Source organism: Vicugna pacos, chromosome 28 (genome assembly GCF_048564905.1).
Source record: "Vicugna pacos chromosome 28, VicPac4, whole genome shotgun sequence".
In the NCBI taxonomy this organism is placed as follows: Eukaryota; Metazoa; Chordata; class Mammalia; order Artiodactyla; family Camelidae; genus Vicugna; species Vicugna pacos.
In genome coordinates this window covers 7,184,293-7,201,070 of record NC_133014.1, presented here as the reverse complement: position 1 = coordinate 7,201,070, position 16,778 = coordinate 7,184,293, and the positions used below count along the sequence as shown (strand labels likewise).

Below are 16,778 nucleotides of genomic sequence, written 5' to 3'. Positions count from 1 at the left end.
TGTTCAAAATCCATTGCTCATTTTTTATTAGATTTGTTGTCTTGCTGAGTTTAGGAGTTCTTTGTATATTGTTGTTATAAATCCTTTGTCAGTTGTGTGTATTGCAGATACATTCTTGTAGTCAAGGACTTTTTTTTCTCTTAATCTATTTTGAAGATCAGAAATTTCTAATTTTGATGAAATCAATTGATGAGAATTTTTTAAATAATCTCTTTCTTCTGTGTAAGTAATCTTTTCCCACTCCAAGTTAATGAAACCTTTCTCTGATGTTTATAGATATTTAACATTTAGATCTGTGATGTTTTTAAGTTAACTTTTGTGTTTTAAGTTAAATGGTGTAAAGTAGCATCAAGGTTCACTTTTTTCCAAATGAATATCCACTTCAGAACCCTTCGTTGGAAAGATTATACTTTCCCCTTTGAATTACTTTGGAATCCTTGTTGAAAATTAATTGACCGAGTATATTTGTGTCTGTTCTTAGTATTTATCTTCTCTTGCATTGACCTAGATGTCCACCCTTATGCCGCTGCTACCCTGTTGTAATTATTCGAGTTTCATAGTGATGTCTTGAAAGTCAGAGGTGGTTAATTTCTTCAACGTTTTATTTCTTAAAATTGTTTTGGTGATTTCAGGGTCCTTGAATTTTATATAAAGTTTAGAACCAGCTTTTTGGTTTCTGCAAAAAGCCTTCCAGGATTTTGATTGGGATTGTATTTAATCTGTAGATAAATTCTTGGAGAATGTACATTTTAACAAAACTGAGTCTTCTGACCGGTGAACATGGTGTCTGTCTCTGCGTTTGCTTAAGTCTTCTTTACTTTCTCTCGATGATATGTTACAGTTTCATTGTCCATGTTTTAGTCATATTCCTAGTATTTCATTGTTTTAATGTTACTGTAAATGGTAGTTTAAAATTTTGGATTTCTAATTGTTTCTCAGTTTTATATAAAAATACAGTTGATTTTTATATATTGACTTTTTAATCTTGTGACCTTGTTAAATTCACTGACTAGGCCTAGTAGCTGCTTTTGTAGCTCATGTGGAATTTTCTATATACATGGTTATGTTATCGGCAAATAAAAACTGGTGTACTTTTTTCCTTATTTCTGTCCTTTGTAAACTTTTTCTTCCTTATTGCACTAACAAGACCCTCTAAAACAACGTTGAATAGAGGTGATGACACACATCCTTGCTTTCTTCTCCATCTTAGGGGAAAAGTGCTCTTTCACCATTAAGTATGATGTCCGCTGTGAGTTTTCTGTAAATGCGCTTTATTAAATGAGGAAGTTCCCTTATATTCCTTGGTTGCTTAGAGTGTTTTTGTTTAAGTCTTGAATGGTTGTTGATTTTTGTCAGATGCTTATTCTGTATCTCTTGATATGTTCACATAGCTTTTCTCCTTTAATCTGTAACAGTGTGAATTACTGTTCATGGCGGGGGGCTTTACACACTTTTTATTATTAAAGCTTTATTATTTTTAGAGCACTTGAAGGTTCACAACGTAAGTGAGGGGAAGGTGCAGTTTTCTGTGTCCCCGTCTTCACACGATCCCCACCTCCCCCATTATCAACATCCTTTACTAAAGTGGGACGTTTTGTTAGAATTGATGAACCGCCATTAACACATCATCAGCACCCGATGCTCATAGTTTACAGCAGAGTTCACTCTTGATGTTTTATACACTGTGGGCTTGGACAAATACGTAACAAGTATCTCTCATCATGGTTTCATACCGAGTATTTTCACTGCCTTTAAAGTCCTCTGTGCTCTGTCTGTTCATCCTCCCACGTCCCAGCCCACATCCCACCCCGTGGCAGCCACCAATCTTTTTACTGTCTCTATCATTTTCCCTTTTCCAGAATCATAGATATTTGGGATCCTATGGTATGTGACCTTTTCAGATTGGCTTCTTTCACTTAGTAATATGCATTAAAGTTTCTTCGATGTCTTTTTGTGACTTGATAGCTCATTTCTTTTAGCACTAAATGATACTCCATTGTCTAGATGTACCACAGTTTATCCATTCACCCACTGAAGGACATCTTAGTTGTTTCCAAGTTTTGACAATTACAAATAAAGCTGCTGTAAACACTTGTGTGAAGGTTTTTGTATGGACATAAGATTTTTAACCCCTGGGTAAATACCAAGGAGCATGATGGCTGGGTAAGAGTGTTTTATAAGAAATTAGCAAACTGTCTTCCAAAGTGGCTGTATCATTTTGTATTTCCACCAGCAGCAAATGAGAGTTCCTGTTGCTGCTCATCCTCACCAGCATTTGGTTTTGTGTTTTGGAATTTGGCTGTTCTGATAGGTGTGTAGTAGTATCTTGTTTTAATTTGTATTTCCATGTGACATAAGACTTGGAACATCTCTTCACATACTTGGGGGTGAGGGGTGTAGATCAGTGGTGGAGCGCATGCTTGGCGTGCGCGAGGTCCTGGATCATCCCCTCATGCCTCCATTAAGGAGGGGAAAACTCCTTCAGACTTTTCATGTACTTATTTGCCATCTGTGTATCTTCTTTGGTGAGGTATTTGTTAAGCTCTTTGGCCCATTTTTTAATTAGATTCTGTTTACTTACTGTTGAGTTTTAAGAGTTCTTTGTATATTTTGGATACCATTCCTTTATCAGATGTGTTTTTTGCAGACCTTTTCTCCTGGTCTGTGGCTTGTCATTTCACTCTCTGTAACAGAAGAAGTTATTCATTTTAACTCAGTCCAGCTTATTGGTTCTTTCTTTAATGGATCATGCCTTTGGCATTGTGTCTAAACAGTCATCACCATAACCAAGGTCATCTGGGTTTTCTCCTGTTACCTTCTAGGTTGTTTTAGAGTTTTGTGTTGTACAGCTGAGTGATCCATTCTGAGTTAATTTCTCTGAAGGGTGTAAGGTCTGTGTCTCAATTCAGTGTTTTGCATGTGGACGTCCAGTTGTTCCAGTACCATTTGTTCTTCACTGTTGATTTTTTAAATGTTAAACTAACCTTGCATTACTTGACTAACCCTACTTTGTCATGATATTATTATATTTTTCATATGTTGCTGGATTTGATTTTCTAATTTTTTGTTGGAAGATTTTTGTGTTTGCATTCATGAGTGATTCTGGTATGTAGTTTTCTTGTATCTTTTGTCTGGTTTTGTCTGGTTTTGATATCAGAGTAATGGCCTCGTAAGATTAGTTGAGAAGTATTTCCTCTGTTTTCTGAGTTTGTAGAAATGATGTTATTTCTTTAAGTGTTTGATAGGATTCACTAGTAAAGCCATATCAGCTTGGAATTTCTTAAGTAATTTTAGATTATTTAGGTTTTTGACTTTTGTCAGTAGAGAAATTTGTGTCTTTCAAAGAAAAGTTGTTGGTTTTATTGATATTTTCTATTATTTGTCTATTTTGTATGTCATTGATTTCAGTGTTAATTTTCATCATTTCTTTCTTTCTAAATTTGTTTTCGTTTGTTCTTTTTCCAGTTTCTTAAAATGGAAACTTAGATCGTTGATTTCAGACCTTTTTTCTAATATAAGCATTTGAAGGTATGCTTAGCACTATTGAATGAGCACTGCTTAGACTTGCATTTTTATTACCATTTAGATAAGAATGTTTTCTGAGTATTTTTACTCGATATAGAATCTTCAGGTTTAAAAAATATTTTTTTCCTTCATCATCTTTGCCTTCTGGCTTTTCTCTCTGGTCATTCTTTTTCCTTGTGTATAATGTGTTTTTATTTTCCTTTGCATTTAAAACCTCCTTTTCTTTTTAAGATTTTGTCAATGAAATTATATAATAGTTTTTTTTTTTTATGTTTATTCTGCTTGAGTTTGATTTTCTTAGAAAGTTCTTGGTCATTACTTGTTCAGATACCTTTCTGCTCTCTTTTCTTACTCTTTTCTTCTGTAAGTGTTTTTGATAGAATTCTAGGACTTTTCTAGAACTTGAGTTAGATCTGTGAATGTTGTCCCCTAATGACTGACCTTTTTTCTTTCCTCTTTCTTTCTTTCTCTGTATGCTTCAGTTGGGGTAGTTTTTATTTGCTTTATCTTCTAGGTCACTAATCTTTTGCAGTATGTAATTTGCTTCAGGTCATCCAGTGACCTTTTTTAAATTTCAGAGTATATATATATTTTTTAGTTCTACAGGTACATTTTTTCCTTTAAAGTCATTGAGTGTATTTATAGTAACTTTTAAGGTCATGGTATGCTAATTATACATCTTTGTCACTCTGGGCCGGTTTCTACTTGCTGATTTTCCTTCCCAGCAGCATTCAGATTGGTCTACTTTATATTGTCACCCTAGACTGAGCCAACAGATTATGCCTTTTTGTTTTTACTGTTAAATGAATATATAGAGAAAAATTATTTATCGCCCTTTTGAGAAGTGAGAGGAAATAGATTATTTGATTAGCTAAACCAATTAAACCCTGATTTGAGCAGTAAAGCAATAAATATGGGCTAGTCTCTGAAGATAGGAAATATTGTTATTTTTCATTTTCTTTTATTTTCATATGTAATTTTCCTGGTAGTGGTTCTTGACTGTAATTAATCTTTTTTTCTGCCCACAACTTAACAAAACCATTTTGGAATTCCAGCGTATGTTTCTGTTCTTAGGATAATTGCAGGCTCTCATCGTTTGCAAAGAAGCAGCAGCCCCCTATGAGCTGGTTGGGGCTGCTGGGCAGCGTGGAACTTCAGTGGTTTCTAGCTTCGGGGGGATGCGGTTAAGCATGCGCAGGCTGTAGAGGACTTTGGGTACAAGGAAGTAGCTGAGTAACACACACTCTTCGAGATACATAATATACCTTAGGAATTTTCCGGAGCTTTTAAATGAACCTTAATTAAATTCCTGACTCTGAATGCTTTAGAGATGTTTCTTATGAAGAAAACTTCTCCAGATTGATAGGTTGTATGATTGGAAAAAGAGCCCCGACTCTGATGTGGCTGCTACTTTGAAGAAGCAGAAGAAGAACACAAAAGATGAATTTGAGGAGCGAGCAAAGGCTATTATTGTGGAGTTTGCACAGCAGGTAAGAAGGCTTCCCCTTCTTTATGAAGAGACCATCTCACAGAATTTTTTTTTCCATTTTCTTTATAATTAAGCCAGCATTTTCATTAAATACTGGTCCTGTTCCCCTGTTAATGGCAATGGGCATTTTTTTCCCTTCTCCTTTTTCCTTTTTAAGTCAGAAAGCTGATGTTTCAGAGACCTCTTTGTGTTCTGATTTTTTAAATTTTAAAAACCAAGTTGACCTGGAAAGAAACTGCATTTCTGTGATGTAACTAGTCCCTGCAGGGCGTGCAGGGCCTTTCACTGAGTGTTTAAACGCAGGGATTCAGAATGGAGAGCCGGCGCGTCCAGCTTCTCACCAGTCACTCTGGGTGCCTCCTTCCACGCCTGGGCCTTTTGGAATGACTTTGCTTTTTTGTGTCTCTAGGGGCTGAACGCAGCTTTGTTTTATGAGAATAAAGACCCCCGCACTTTTGTGTCCTTGGTACCTACCTCTGCTCACACTGGGGATGGCATGGGAAGTCTGATCTACCTTCTTGTTGAGTTAACACAGACCATGTTGAGCAAGAGACTGGCACAGTGTGAGGAGCTGAGAGCCCAGGTGATGGAGGTAATGGTCAGCTTTTCAGTTTATTGTCCCCTCTCTGCCTTTCAAACAGGGTTCTTGTGGGGGATGTTGACTACTTTAGGACTAATCAGCATGGTGCATTGAAGCATACATTTCACCCCCTTTGCAATAATGTCTCTTAGGTAAAGGCTCTCCCAGGAATGGGCACTACTATAGATGTAATATTGATCAATGGACGTTTGAAAGAAGGAGATACAATTATTGTTCCTGGAGTAGAAGGTCCCATTGTAACTCAGATCCGAGGCCTCCTGTTACCTCCTCCTATGAAGGAATTACGAGTGAAGGTAGGTCAAGGTGGTGAGTGTTGGCGTGTGGGCCCTTGTACAGTGTGTAAAAGTTCTGCTGAGGTCACTTCCTGTCTTTGAGAATCACCTGTCTTAATACACAACACATCCCCTTCACTCGTATCTTAGGTGTCCTCATACAGCAAGGACCTTCCATCAGACGTAAAAATCAAAATGCATTGTTTTGGTTCTACATTGCTAACTGGTTTTTCATTAACATTTTTGATTTTAAAATAAAGGTACAAAAAGTACACAGAATATAGATGAAAAGTTTAACAAATTTTTAGGAGGCAAAGGACTAGACCAAGAATCAGAACGCTGTAGACGTCCCTGAAGCCGCTGTGTGCCGCCATCTGAGTTCCCTCGCCTCCCTGTAAAAGTTAACCGTGCTTCCATTTTTAGCATAGTGGCTTGCCCTTTTTTTTTTTTTCCTAAAATACTTCAGAGTACACCCCTAAAAAATGTGTATGGACTTTACATAAATGGAGTCATTTCAGTGTGTTCCTTTGTATCCAGCTTCTAATTATTTTCAGATATATCCGTCTTTCATTTAGCTGTAGGTAGTTCATTTTTGTCTTGTGTAGTACTCCATTGCATGACGATGTCCTGGTGTATTTATCTGTTGTCCTCTTGATGGAAGAGTGTGGGCATCTCCAGTTTCTCCAGTTGTCTTTCCTCCTGGTGCGGTTGTGCCAGTGTCTAAAGGGTACGTGCCTAGGAGTGACCTGCGGTGGCACCACTTAGCTTAGCTCCAGTTTTCTAGGTGATGCCACCGTGTTGTCCCTAGTGAGTGTAACAGGTGATGCCTTCCAGCTGTGTTATTTTAGAGTTTTCATTATTTCACATCTTCGTCAACTTTTTTGATGCTATCAGATTTTTAAAAACTTCCCATTCTGGTGGGTGTGTAGCTCATTGCTATTTCAGTTGGCACTTGCCCAACTGAAATACGGTTGATCATTGTATGTTTCTTAGCCATTTAAATTTTCTCCTTTGTGAAATGCCCCTTGGTCTCCGGCATTGTTTCTCTTCACTGTAGATTTATAGGAGTTGCTTATAGAGTCCAGATACTGCTCTGTTCCTGGTTTGTACATATTGCAGCATCTTCTGCTCTGTGGCTTGTCTTTTTACTCATTCTGTGGTGTCTTGAGGAACAGACGTACTTAACTTTAACGTTGAATTTGTCCGTCTTTCTCTTTGTGTTCATTGCTTTTTGTGTCTAAGAACTCTTTCCCTATCCCAAAGTCATGAAAATAATGTCTGACATCATCTCCTACCACTGCACACTTTTCAGATAAATCTGGTAACAAGTGTTTTGATCTCTGTAGAACCAATATGAAAAGCATAAAGAGGTGGAAGCAGCTCAGGGGGTGAAGATTCTCGGAAAAGATCTGGAAAAAACACTGGCTGGTTTACCCCTCCTGGTAGCTTATAAAGAAGATGAAATCCCTGTTCTTAAAGTAGGTTATTTTAATTTGTTTCCCTTCTAGGGTATTTTGAGTTGTGCTGTGTGGGCAAATGCAGGAGTGATGAACAAAACGGGCACCTTTGTCTTCGTGAAGCCTTGTGTGGTGGCCTCTTAGCAAACAGTTGCTTCTGAATGACTTCAGTTTGTATAATCATAAATTGGCATAAATGATAATTACGTACATTAAAATTCTAAAACACATTTTAGTTAAGTAAAAAATGAATCAGAAGCTAGAAGTTATTCATGAGTTTTTTTAGATACTGAGATGCGTAGACAGAAAAAAACCAAACAAACCTCACTGGGTTCTAGGAGTCCACTGAGAGCCTGTCTGCTGTTCTCAGGAACAGGTGGCACACTTGAGCCCAGCGGAATGTTGGAAAAGCAAGTGTTGAGCCGTACTTACAGTATTCACTTGCCAAAGAGATACGTGCCACTGTCGCAGCACCTGGCTCATGTGGGGTGCTGGGGTTCTGCCTGGCCCTCCCTAAGCCTCAATTTCATATTTTCAGATGATCATTTAGTCAAGAAGAGAAGTGCAGTTTAATTCTGGGCTGCTGTGATACATTGATAACCTTGTCAAATGTAATTTCTTTTCAAGGATGAACTGATCCACGAATTAAAGCAGACACTAAATGCTATCAAATTAGAAGAGAAGGGAGTCTATGTCCAGGCTTCTACACTGGGGTCTTTGGAAGCTCTACTTGAATTTCTGAAAACATCGGAAGTACCCGTAAGTAATCAGTTGTACCCAGCTCCACAGGAGTCAGTAGGCAGGGTTTGTGCTGTTCCTGCTCCCTGAAGCAGGCAGTTGAACTGGGAAACTCCCTTTTTCCAGTATGCAGGAATTAACATTGGCCCAGTCCATAAAAAAGATGTTATGAAGGCTTCAGTCATGTTGGAACATGATCCTCAGTAAGTAATCTCTCTTCTGCTCCGAAGGCTTTCATATTGCCTACCTGTTTTCTTAGAACTGCCCTTTGTGATGTGGTCTGTATTTCATTGAATGATTTTTGATGTGTTTTAACCTTTCAGGTATGCAGTAATTTTGGCCTTTGATGTGAGAATTGAACGAGATGCACAGGAAATGGCTGATAGTTTAGGAGTTAGAATTTTTAGTGCAGAAATTATTTATCATTTATTTGATGCCTTTACGAAATATAGACAAGACTACAAGAAACAGAAACAAGAAGAATTTAAGTAAGTTGGTGACTTTACCTACTTTGGGTCTTTGGTAATAAGCTGCTTATTGAGGATTACCAAGTACCCGACAGGGGTGAGACAGCAGGAGCGCGGTGTTTGCTCATCTGCAGGAGGGAGGCCACATCCTCAGTTAGTGTGCTGTGTATAAACCACAGGTTCTGCCACCAGGGACATTCCAGCAGTGTCACCAAGTCCCAAGTCTTCTCTGTGCATTTTTGTTTATTTTTTAATTTTCAGTTTGGCAGACCTAGGTTTTATCAATGGGGGAGTAGTTACTACATTTGGGGATGTTGTCTTGCTGTAGGTTCTTACCTGGGATTGCATGGAATGGGAATAATAGAACTGAAGTGTGGAAAATGAGGAAATGAATGAGGCGGGCGTCCCGTGGGAGGAATGTCATTGCCCCCAGCTCCCGGAGCATCATGTAGCTGGTACCACCGCACGTGCTCCGTGTCTCCTCCTCTCGGAGCTCGGGGGAGAGACAGGCACATAGCACATGAGAGGCTGGCTGAAGTGCTAAAAAGCAAAATAAAGCAGGGGATGGCCAGACAAGGAGAGGGAGAGTGAGTAATGGTGTGGCGCGGGCAGCTCATCTCTGGTCACTCATCCAAGTAGATCTGGCAGCGAGAAGTGAGCCGTCCCGGCGCCCGGGGGTCGTCCAGGCAGGACAGCAGTGGCCTGGCCGGCAGGGTGGGCTGTAGAGGCGGAGGCAGCCACAGCCACCCTGGGGGAGAGGGGCAGGAGTTGAGGTCAGAGAAGCTGGCAGGGCCTGTGTTGTGTAGGACCGTGGAGGCCATGGGGAGGGTCTGGAGGTGGTGGTAAGAGCCTGTCAGGAGCTCCCGTGGTCTGGGCAAGACAGACTGGAGGCTCAAACCAGAGCGACCGCAGGGAGTGATGATGGCCCATCCTGAGATGCGCTTTCACGGCAGACTGTCTGGCGGATCCAGGATTTAGATTGAGAGTGAGCTCAGTTTAGATCGTGAAACCTGAAGGAGAGAGACTTAGATTTGCTGATCTAAGATGAATGCTGGAAACTGTTAAAGCGTTCTGAGAATGTGCTTTATAAGCAGAGAAATAATGTGCTTTCGGATCAGCTAACGTGGGGACACGGTAGAGAAGAGGGTACGGGTTGATGCCTGTGTGGCCCCAGGACATACTACACACTTGTGGGTCCCACCGAACTTCCAGAGCTTCGTGTTCGGGGTGGGGCTCAACCCTCAGTCCTGGTGCAGAGCGCCCTGTGGTGCAGCTTCTTTAAGACTTGGGAAGCATCAGAATGGAAAGAGGGGAGGGAAGAGGATGCAGAGTGCAGCACTCGGGGGCCCTGAGGGTGGGTGTGTCCTTCCTGCTGCTGCCCGGACCGCCTGGAAAAGCCGCTGTCACCCAAGGGCAGAAGCTGCCTCATACTCACCTGTGTGTGTGTGTTTTTATGCTGCTAAGTGATTTTGTAAGCTTAAAAGTTCTTGGGTTTTCCTTTTCCCTTTTAGGCACATAGCAGTATTTCCCTGCAAGATAAAAATCCTCCCTCAGTTCATTTTCAATTCTCGGGACCCGATAGTGATGGGAGTGACTGTGGAAGCAGGGCAGGTGAAACAGGGGACACCCGTGTGCGTCCCCAGCAAAAATGTAAGTTCTGGTTGTATTTTTTTTTAAAGTGTGTCATCTCTTAAAGCAGTTCTGGGAATCGAAAGTAATGACAAATGAAAAAACAGCTGCTGGTCCCCTTCTGTAATTTATTCCTCAGTCTCCGGGTGCCTTGATCAGTGTTGATTCCTAGCACCTGCTGTCAGCGCTGCGGGTAATGAAAGGTGCCAGGAATGTTGAATTATTGCCCTTTTAGAAGAATTTTCCGTGTTTTGAGCCTAGGGAAAAGTCTAAAGACTAGAACAATGAACACGCATTCCTTCCCTCTAGTCAAGCATCATAGCTAAGAAAAATTAACATTAATTCAAAAATACCCTATAATTTACAGTCCTCTTTCACATTTCACCATTTGTTCCCAAAGTGTCTTTAATAATTCCACCTGCTGACCTGGTCCAGGATCCCTTCAGGGTGGACAGCATTTGGTTATGTTTCGATCAGGAAGTCCCCCATCCTTTTGGAAAAGAGTCCAGACTGGTAGTTTGGCAGATGATTTCTCTGCTTGGATTTATCTGAGTGTTTCCCCATGACTGAGTAAATACAGGGGAAAATGACCGGAGAGGATGCTGCATGCATGGACGCTCCCATGCGCCTCTGCGTTGTCACACCTGCTGTCAGTCCTGATATCACAATGCGGGACTTGATGGCTCATCTTCTCCACCAGAGACAAATCTTTCCCTGTTTGTAATTACTGAGTCATCTTCGGGGCACTCTTAAGTCCCCGTGGACATTCCAATAGCTTTAATACCACTGGGATAATTTTAATAACCGTCAGTCCTAAGTCTGTTACATTAATGGTTTCAAAAGTGTGATTCCCCCTCCCCACACACTTCTGTAAAGAACCTTCCCCCGACCTTTTCATTAGGTATTTTATACACTCAGTTCATTTTTTAAAATAAGACTCTGTTCTCATCCATGACCCATTTTCTGATGCCCACACTGTCCTGTAGGGTAAGTGGGAGTCCCTGGAATCTGGCTGTGCCCTTGCCTGACAGTGCTTGGAGCCTTTTTTCCCTCTCTGGGGCGTGAAGGTGCTCCCAGCTCACCTGGTCCTCCCCCTGCTGCAGACCTGGTTCCTTTGGTGGGAAATGGCACTCTTAAGTCCTCTGAGCATGTGACTGACTGACTGTGGGAGCCCTGGCCACTCGACCATTGCAGTGGACTGGGCTAGGCTAGTTACTGGCAGTAATGACTCCTGTGTGGCTTTGGCCAAAGCGGGTTCCGTGTTTTCACTTACTCCTCTCTTCACAAGACAGGCAGCAGATGGTGTTTTGTTGTTTTCCCCCCAAACTGGCACTGAGATCGGGTCGCTCACAACTCTCGTCCGCAGAATTAGAAGTGGGGTTCTCAGCACGGCCTCCAGGTCCCTGCCCCTCTGTCACCTCGTTCTCCATGCCCATCTCTCTGAACCCACTTCTGACTCCAAGCTGCTGTGCCCTCCCCAATGGCTGCTGTCACATGGGAGGGCGGAGCAGGAAGAGAAACACATCTGATCCACAGAGCACTTTCCACGTCTCCCAAAGCATGTGAATGACCCCCCTCTTGTCCTCAGAGCCGTCTTGTGAAGGCAGAGGGGGTGTGGTGGTGTCACCCCGGTTCACCCGTGAGAAGAAAACCATGGTGTGGAGGCCCAAAGCCACAGCGGGTCCTGGCATGGCCTGTGACGGCAGGCGTCCTCTGCTTACACTGTGGTTTTGGTTCTTACTTTACAGTTTGTCGACATTGGAGTAGTAACAAGCATTGAAGTGAACCATAAACAAGTGGATGTTGCAAAAAAAGGACAAGAAGTCTGTGTTAAAATAGAACCTATCCCTGGTGAATCTCCCAAAATGTATGGCAGACATTTTGAAGCTACAGATATCCTCGTCAGCAAGGTAAGTGTCTCCTGATGGCCTTGGCTCGGGGCTGCGGGCTGAGTCCACTGGCACCGGGCCCTTCACCAGGGCTCGACCTTGGCGAGGCCTCGTCTCGTCGAGGACGGTGCCGCCCTTTCTGCTTTGCTGGCCCCACCGGGCCTGGGCTGGGATCCCGCCGCCCCGCAGAGCGGGCTCCGCAGGCGCTTTCTCCGGGAGGAGCGGGGCCGGGGCCGGGCTCTGGGGCCGCGTGCTCCTCTCTGGCGCTTGGTTGGTACGTTGCTCTGTTCACTCTGCTTGTGCCTGGGCGTTGCAGATCAGCCGGCAGTCCATCGACGCCCTCAAGGACTGGTTCAGGGACGAGATGCAGAAGAGCGACTGGCAGCTCATCGTGGAGCTGAAGAAAGTATTTGAAATCATCTAATTTTTCCACACGGGGCAGGAATTGGAGTAAATGCAATATTATGTTGTAATGTCACCAAGAAAAGACAAAAAGTGGAACAGACGTATCTGAAAACTGATGAACTTAAGTATAGACGGAAAAAACTAGGTGTATAAAATGTTTTCCATGAGAAACCAAGAAACTTACACTGGTTTGACAGTGGTCGATGACGCGTCCCCACGGTTCCAACGTGCCTGTTCACGCGCCCAGCGCCTTCCCCGACCCTCCTCTACTGGCTGCTGTTTTAAAGTTTGCCCTTCCCCAGATTTGGATTTTTATTACAGATCTAAAGCTCTTTCAATTTTATACTGATTAAATCAGTACTGCAGTATTTGATTAACCAAGCTTCTGCAGATTTTGTGATTCTTGGGACTTTTTTGATGTAAGAAGTACTTTATTTATGCATATCCTTCCCACAGTGATTGTTTTTTTCTAGCATTCTTCTGCCATATGCCCTTAGGAATTTTCTAATAGAACATTAGGCATTCTGATATTCTTTATCTGCTTTGTGTGACACTATAGCTGGCTGCTGCCTCCTGCTTGTGTAGTCACGAGAGTCGCTGTAACGAGCACAGTTCTGAACTCCAATAAAGAAACAGACCTGGGCTGCGAGCTCTGCTAGGCCCGAGTCAGCCCGGTGCAGCTCCCTCCTTCAGGACAGGAACCACGGTGTTAACGTGAGGAATTTTATACATCAATCTTGGTCTGTTTTGTCCTGGAAAATTCTATCAGTCATGCATCCATTTTCTGACGAGACAATCAGTGGGGTATTAATTCTTTGGACTTAGTGTTTCTAGGTTGTTGCAGAGACATCATAATGGTTTCTTCGTATTAGTAATTTGTGGCTAGTTTTTTGATTTTCCTGAAGAATGTGAGAAGTGGGTCCCTGGTGTAAAAAATCTATTAGCGTGAGATTAATTCTTCTAGCAGATCCCCGATATGTGACTACCTATTTATAGCACAGTGTTGGATAACGTCAGTGTGGGGTGGTGGAAGAAAATGTTCCCAAGTATTCATTGGTATAGAAGTAAACTCTATTTTTAAAGTGTTACGGCACAACACATAGCATAGAAAAATACTTTTATATACATTTGAAACTGTACCACGCTTACTATTGAAGTTTCTCAAGGGCCAGTAGAGGCAAAAAGACAAACCCTAACTTAAACCATCTGTGGGACATAATTTTCCCAGGAAAAACTTAATCTTCAATTGTGTGTGTTAGAATTAAAAAGATGTAAATTCCTCCACTTGGAAGAAGTAAAGAAGATTTTCTTAACATGTTCCTGTGTTCATGCTTGGGGTAGAGACTGACGGCTGGTGTGGAAGGTTTACCCTTGCTTGGACCAAGCCGACGCCCGGTCCGGAACCTCGCAGGAGCGTCAGCGCTTGGTGGAGCCTGTCACAGTCTGGCTTGGAGGGTTCTCAGCCTTTAGTTACAATAGTTGAGGGTTCGCTTCCTAAAGGAGTCACAGAAAGGAGCCTGTACAAATATACATACAGTTCTTTATTAAACAACTGTAAACACTTCACTGTAAAAATCCGTAAAACTTTATAAACAAACATTTTGTAAATAGAATCTATACTACAGTTAAAGAAGTAACACAATTATTTACATGCAATACTGACAAATTTGGCACTTATTGAAAAGAAATGTACAAAACACTTGGCTTAAAAAGAAATTGGAAATTATCAACTCAGAGCATTACTGTCATGCACTTTGCCAACACCTCACCAGCACCGATGGCACAGCCCCAGGAGCACCGGCCCGGTGCTGCTCACGTAACTTTCAGTGTGCTTCCGTACGTCTGTTGTAGAACCACCTGAACGTTGTCAAGAATAAAGTCAAATGCCATGTTCCAAACCGATTCCACCGACTGCTGCATCAACCTGAAGGTGAGGCGAGCAGATCAGAAAGGCTGATCTTTCAAGAATTAGTTTAACATCTTGTAACAAATCAATTTTGCCACCAACTCCTGAAATCCTCAGAAAGTAATGTGGTTTAAATTATATAAAACCTTGAGGGGAATGATCTCAATATGTAGGGCATTTCTTTCTCTGGAATTCAAAATAAAGGCAGCCCTTTCTCAGTAACTCACGATTGCTCTGAAGGCTGCAACATGCCCAGCGCCCTCCCCCCCCCCCCCGCTGTTGGGGCATGCCCCCCCCCCATTCGTGAAAGCACTGAATGGTTACCTTTTCATGTATTTTATAACCAGGTCCAGTTTTTCCAAATCTTTTTCCTCTATGAGATCAGTACAGTATTTCACAACTTGCAGAATGTCTTCTTCCATTGGATCTAGAGAGGAGAGGAACCGCAAATGAGAACCAGCTTATCTTCTTGAAGGAGAAAGGCAGAAATGCGCAGGGACAAAGGAGAACTCTGTTTCTACAACACTGCGGACTTGAAAGCCACCACATGGGAACTTTTCAAAGCCAGCCCCAGAGATTAAAAAGGGGGTGTCTGGTTTAAGCTTATAGATTTAGAAATACGGTTCCATCTACAAACTCAGCCTGCTCCTATCCTGTACTCACAGGACCCTCACATCTCAAGTCTGTGGCTGCCACGGGCCGCCAGCCAGCCAGCCAACCTGAAATGGTAGTTATCCACTCTTTGAGCAAGGTCTTCACATCACTGAATTCAACCGCTCCAGCCAGGTTGGGCGCTGGGGGTCTAACGCACCCAGACGGGTCAGGCTGCAAACCAGAAGGGCCAGCGACACCTGAAGTGGAAGCAGAGAGTTCTCCCTGTTAAGAAAACAAATGATAAAAAGTGCTATGTTTATATAATATCAAGTATGTTAAGATCTGATGAAGGAAAAGGTCAAAGTTTAAAAAGTGTAACAAAAAAGACTACCAGAGGCTTCTCCGAGGCAGGACCTTCGTGTTTCAGAAATCCGTCCGTTAACTTCCGGGGGCTCCCGCAGGCCCCTGGCGGGGGTTTTGCAGGACTGTTAAGCAGCTTGTTTCTCAGAGGGCTCTGGATCTTCTTTGGGGGACTGATGGGGGTTTTTTTCTTACTTTTTTTCTTTTCTTTCATTGCTGCTGGCTTTAGCTGCAGTAATGGATTCTTTGGCACTAAAAGAAAATGGACATAAGCTCCTCAACAAAGTATGTCTGGAGAGCAGCCTGGGTTCGCCTTCCTCCTCCCGCACACGCACGCCCAGCATGGGCCTCTTTCTAAGGCTGCGGGGTGGGTGTGATGGCGACGGCTGACAGCGTAGGCCCCACAGCGCCTAGGATTTGCTCAGCCACTTACCAGTGACCTTTGGGACCCTGTCTGTCTACACTGAGGGCTCTCAGGATAGGACGGAATGAAAACAACAGGTGAAGTATTACAATGGTTCAGCAGGCACTGTTTGTCCTCATTTATATGTTTGGGATGCACATTCAGAAAGCTTTCAGATTTTGTTTGTTTGGAAGCTCAGCCTCAGAACAGCTGGCTTGACACGTACTCAAAAGACTGCTGGGTACTAACGTGCTCCGACTTCTAAGTCAGGAAGTTACAGACAACCCAACGAGGGTGACGAATGACCGCACTACCGGGACTGTGTGCTTGTCCCCCCTCCAGGAGCACTTCACACGCCCGGCGGCTTAGGCCTGGCCGTTATGTACCCAGCAATCAGAGATTTCCTCTCTCCTCTCCATTTTTGTTAAGAGTGACTTCCAAAGCTTACCGGACGTGCTGGCCTGCTGCTGGGGAGTGGGGTTCTCTCCCTGCCTTTGTCTCTGATCGTAGGCTGCTTTCAGCTCCTTCTGAAGCTCAGCAGGAAGGGCCGCAAACACCTCAGGGTCCACCTAGTGGACAAGAGAAAGTTCAGAGTCAGACCTGAGTTGACTCTATATAAGCAGCTGGTCTCAATTTTTCACAAAACAGACTATTCCAAGTCATACACCTTCCTGATCTGTATGAATTCTTAATAGTCCTTCAATATCAAAGCTTCTTAAATCCTCACAAGGTTTAGGGTGAGAATAAGAAAACTTGAGTATGAACTGATTTAATTTAAAAACCACCACACTGCTGAGCAACCAGAGCAAGCAGCACCAGTAGAACATGAGAAGCAAAACTCAAGACAACAGGCACACGTGGAGCTTTTTAAACATCAGCTTTGGTGGGTATCTGCCCGTGTAAGGTTACCCGTCTTCACCCTGGTACTCGGGGTCCAGGTCTCCAGCCAGTGAGGCAGCAGAATGTTTCCTTCCTCTGGATGGAAGCCTCCCCCTCCCCTGCCATCTGCTGTCAGCCTCAGTCCTGCAAACGATGTGGTGACG

At 42.9% G+C, this 16,778-nt stretch overlaps 2 protein-coding genes across 9 annotated transcripts in view; one reads left to right on the top strand and one right to left on the bottom strand.

Annotated features, from left to right (window-relative positions):
• Positions 1 to 13,785, top strand: part of EIF5B (eukaryotic translation initiation factor 5B) — a 65,712-nt gene extending 51,927 nt beyond the window's left edge. For both annotated transcript variants that reach the window (XM_031691996.2, XM_031691995.2), the window contains exons 15-24: positions 4,884 to 5,015; positions 5,424 to 5,606; positions 5,747 to 5,908; positions 7,234 to 7,365; positions 7,972 to 8,103; positions 8,209 to 8,285; positions 8,406 to 8,570; positions 10,061 to 10,199; positions 11,927 to 12,088; positions 12,384 to 13,785. In XM_031691996.2, the coding sequence (XP_031547856.2) occupies positions 4,884 to 5,015; positions 5,424 to 5,606; positions 5,747 to 5,908; positions 7,234 to 7,365; positions 7,972 to 8,103; positions 8,209 to 8,285; positions 8,406 to 8,570; positions 10,061 to 10,199; positions 11,927 to 12,088; positions 12,384 to 12,491 (1,392 nt within the window). In that variant the 3' untranslated portion in view covers positions 12,492 to 13,785. The remainder of the gene's footprint in view (positions 1 to 4,883; positions 5,016 to 5,423; positions 5,607 to 5,746; positions 5,909 to 7,233; positions 7,366 to 7,971; positions 8,104 to 8,208; positions 8,286 to 8,405; positions 8,571 to 10,060; positions 10,200 to 11,926; positions 12,089 to 12,383) is intronic.
• The window catches only part of REV1 (REV1 DNA directed polymerase), a 71,268-nt gene continuing 68,062 nt past the window's right edge, over positions 13,573 to 16,778 (bottom strand). For 5 of the 7 annotated variants that reach the window (XM_072951325.1, XM_072951328.1, XM_072951326.1 and 2 more), the window contains 5 exons: positions 16,184 to 16,304; positions 15,364 to 15,584; positions 15,098 to 15,254; positions 14,703 to 14,805; positions 13,999 to 14,396 (listed from right to left, as the gene is read on the bottom strand). In XM_072951325.1, coding sequence (XP_072807426.1) covers positions 14,285 to 14,396; positions 14,703 to 14,805; positions 15,098 to 15,254; positions 15,364 to 15,584; positions 16,184 to 16,304 — 714 coding nt within the window. In that variant the 3' untranslated portion in view covers positions 13,999 to 14,284. The other 2 variants (XM_072951327.1, XM_072951329.1) reach the window with 2 other exon arrangements.